Raw genomic sequence first — 1,221 nt, 5'->3', positions numbered from 1 at the left:
CCCCCCGACGAGGCTCACACCCCGCGTACGACTTTCACCCCCGTTGGGGGACCGACCCCCCCGGCTGCGGTGAACCGACCTGGCCAGCCTGACGTTGTCACCGTCGTCCTTCCCCCACTGCCACTCCTTCCCGGGATCCACGGCAAAGTGCACGGGGAGCAGCTTGTGCTCCGAGTCCGTCAGAGGGATGACAGCTACGAGGGACAGAAAACCCCCTTTTAAAGCCCGGAAGGACAAGCCTCGCGCGGCGACAGCCCAGCTCCGAGTGCCCACCCGGCACGTCGTGGGGTTTGGGGGCAACCGGCATCCCGCCGAATCCCACAGCGACCGCCAACGCTTGCCGTCACCGAACCAGACTCACGGAAGCGTTTGGGTCGAGAGGGAGCTCTGGAGCCGGGACATCTTCCGCTCGATCCCAGCCCCATCCAGCCTGGCCTCCAGGGATGGGACACCCCCTCCCCCAGGTCTCCGCCTGCGTCCCACCGCCCACAGCGCAAAACATTCCTTGGATCTAGCCCAAATCTCCCCTCTTTTAGGTTAAACCCGCTGAGCTCCTCTCCAGGCTACGGATATCAATCCCGTTCATCCCCCACCTTGATCTTTTGTGGGTTCCTTCTGCTCCATGGATACCAGGGCGGAAAAATGGGCTTGGTCGTAAGCCAGGACCAAGGGGGAACGATGGCATTTGTTGGCCGGCACTTCCAGGGGCAGGTAGATCCCTCCAAAGGGAATAGGGGCAAAGGCTGGAAAGAAATCCAGGCGGTTAATTTTTGGGATAGGTTTAACTCCGAGTTGTTTCTACGGAAACTGCTGCAGAATGAGCTGTTTGCTTCCTCCAAGCTTTCACCTGCAATTATCTGCCAGCTCAAGGGACACCAAAAACCCCGCCCCAGCCCAAAATAGACCTTATTTCACATCAGGGGGAACGCAGCTGCAGAACAAACTTGTGTTTTCTCTAAAAACCCTCCTTCACGCCCCCACGAAACGGCTTCGAACGTGCCCGCGGAACGATGGCGGGTGATTAAATCTCTCCTGACAGGAAATTAAGTCTGCCAGCGGAAAATGCTACACCAGGGGACGGAATTTCCCACCTCTACACGCACGTGTGGGGGTGAAAAAGTGGTAGAAACCCACCCCCTCACGTGGATGCTCTTGGAAACGGGCCGCGACGCTGAGCCGCCCGTCTCCAACTGCCCCCCACGGCACCCCCGGGAGTCCCCC

The 1,221-nt window shown here is 59.6% G+C and overlaps 1 protein-coding gene across 1 annotated transcript in view; it reads right to left on the bottom strand.

Annotated features, from left to right (window-relative positions):
• LOC104508804 (OTU domain-containing protein 7B-like) overlaps nt 1-743 on the bottom strand; it is a gene marked incomplete at both ends in the record, with an annotated part of 3,808 nt that extends 3,065 nt beyond the window's left edge. The window contains 2 exons of the mRNA XM_010150540.1: nt 80-194; nt 594-743. Of these exons, the coding sequence (XP_010148842.1) occupies nt 80-194; nt 594-743 (265 nt within the window). The remainder of the gene's footprint in view (nt 1-79; nt 195-593) is intronic.
• Nucleotides 744-1,221: the final 478 nt, after the last annotated feature.

This window comes from Eurypyga helias, unplaced genomic scaffold, assembly GCF_000690775.1.
Source record: "Eurypyga helias isolate BGI_N326 unplaced genomic scaffold, ASM69077v1 scaffold9194, whole genome shotgun sequence".
In the NCBI taxonomy this organism is placed as follows: domain Eukaryota; kingdom Metazoa; phylum Chordata; class Aves; order Eurypygiformes; family Eurypygidae; genus Eurypyga; species Eurypyga helias.
Note: the sequence above shows the minus strand (reverse complement) of the source record. Positions and strands in the feature narration are given on the sequence as shown.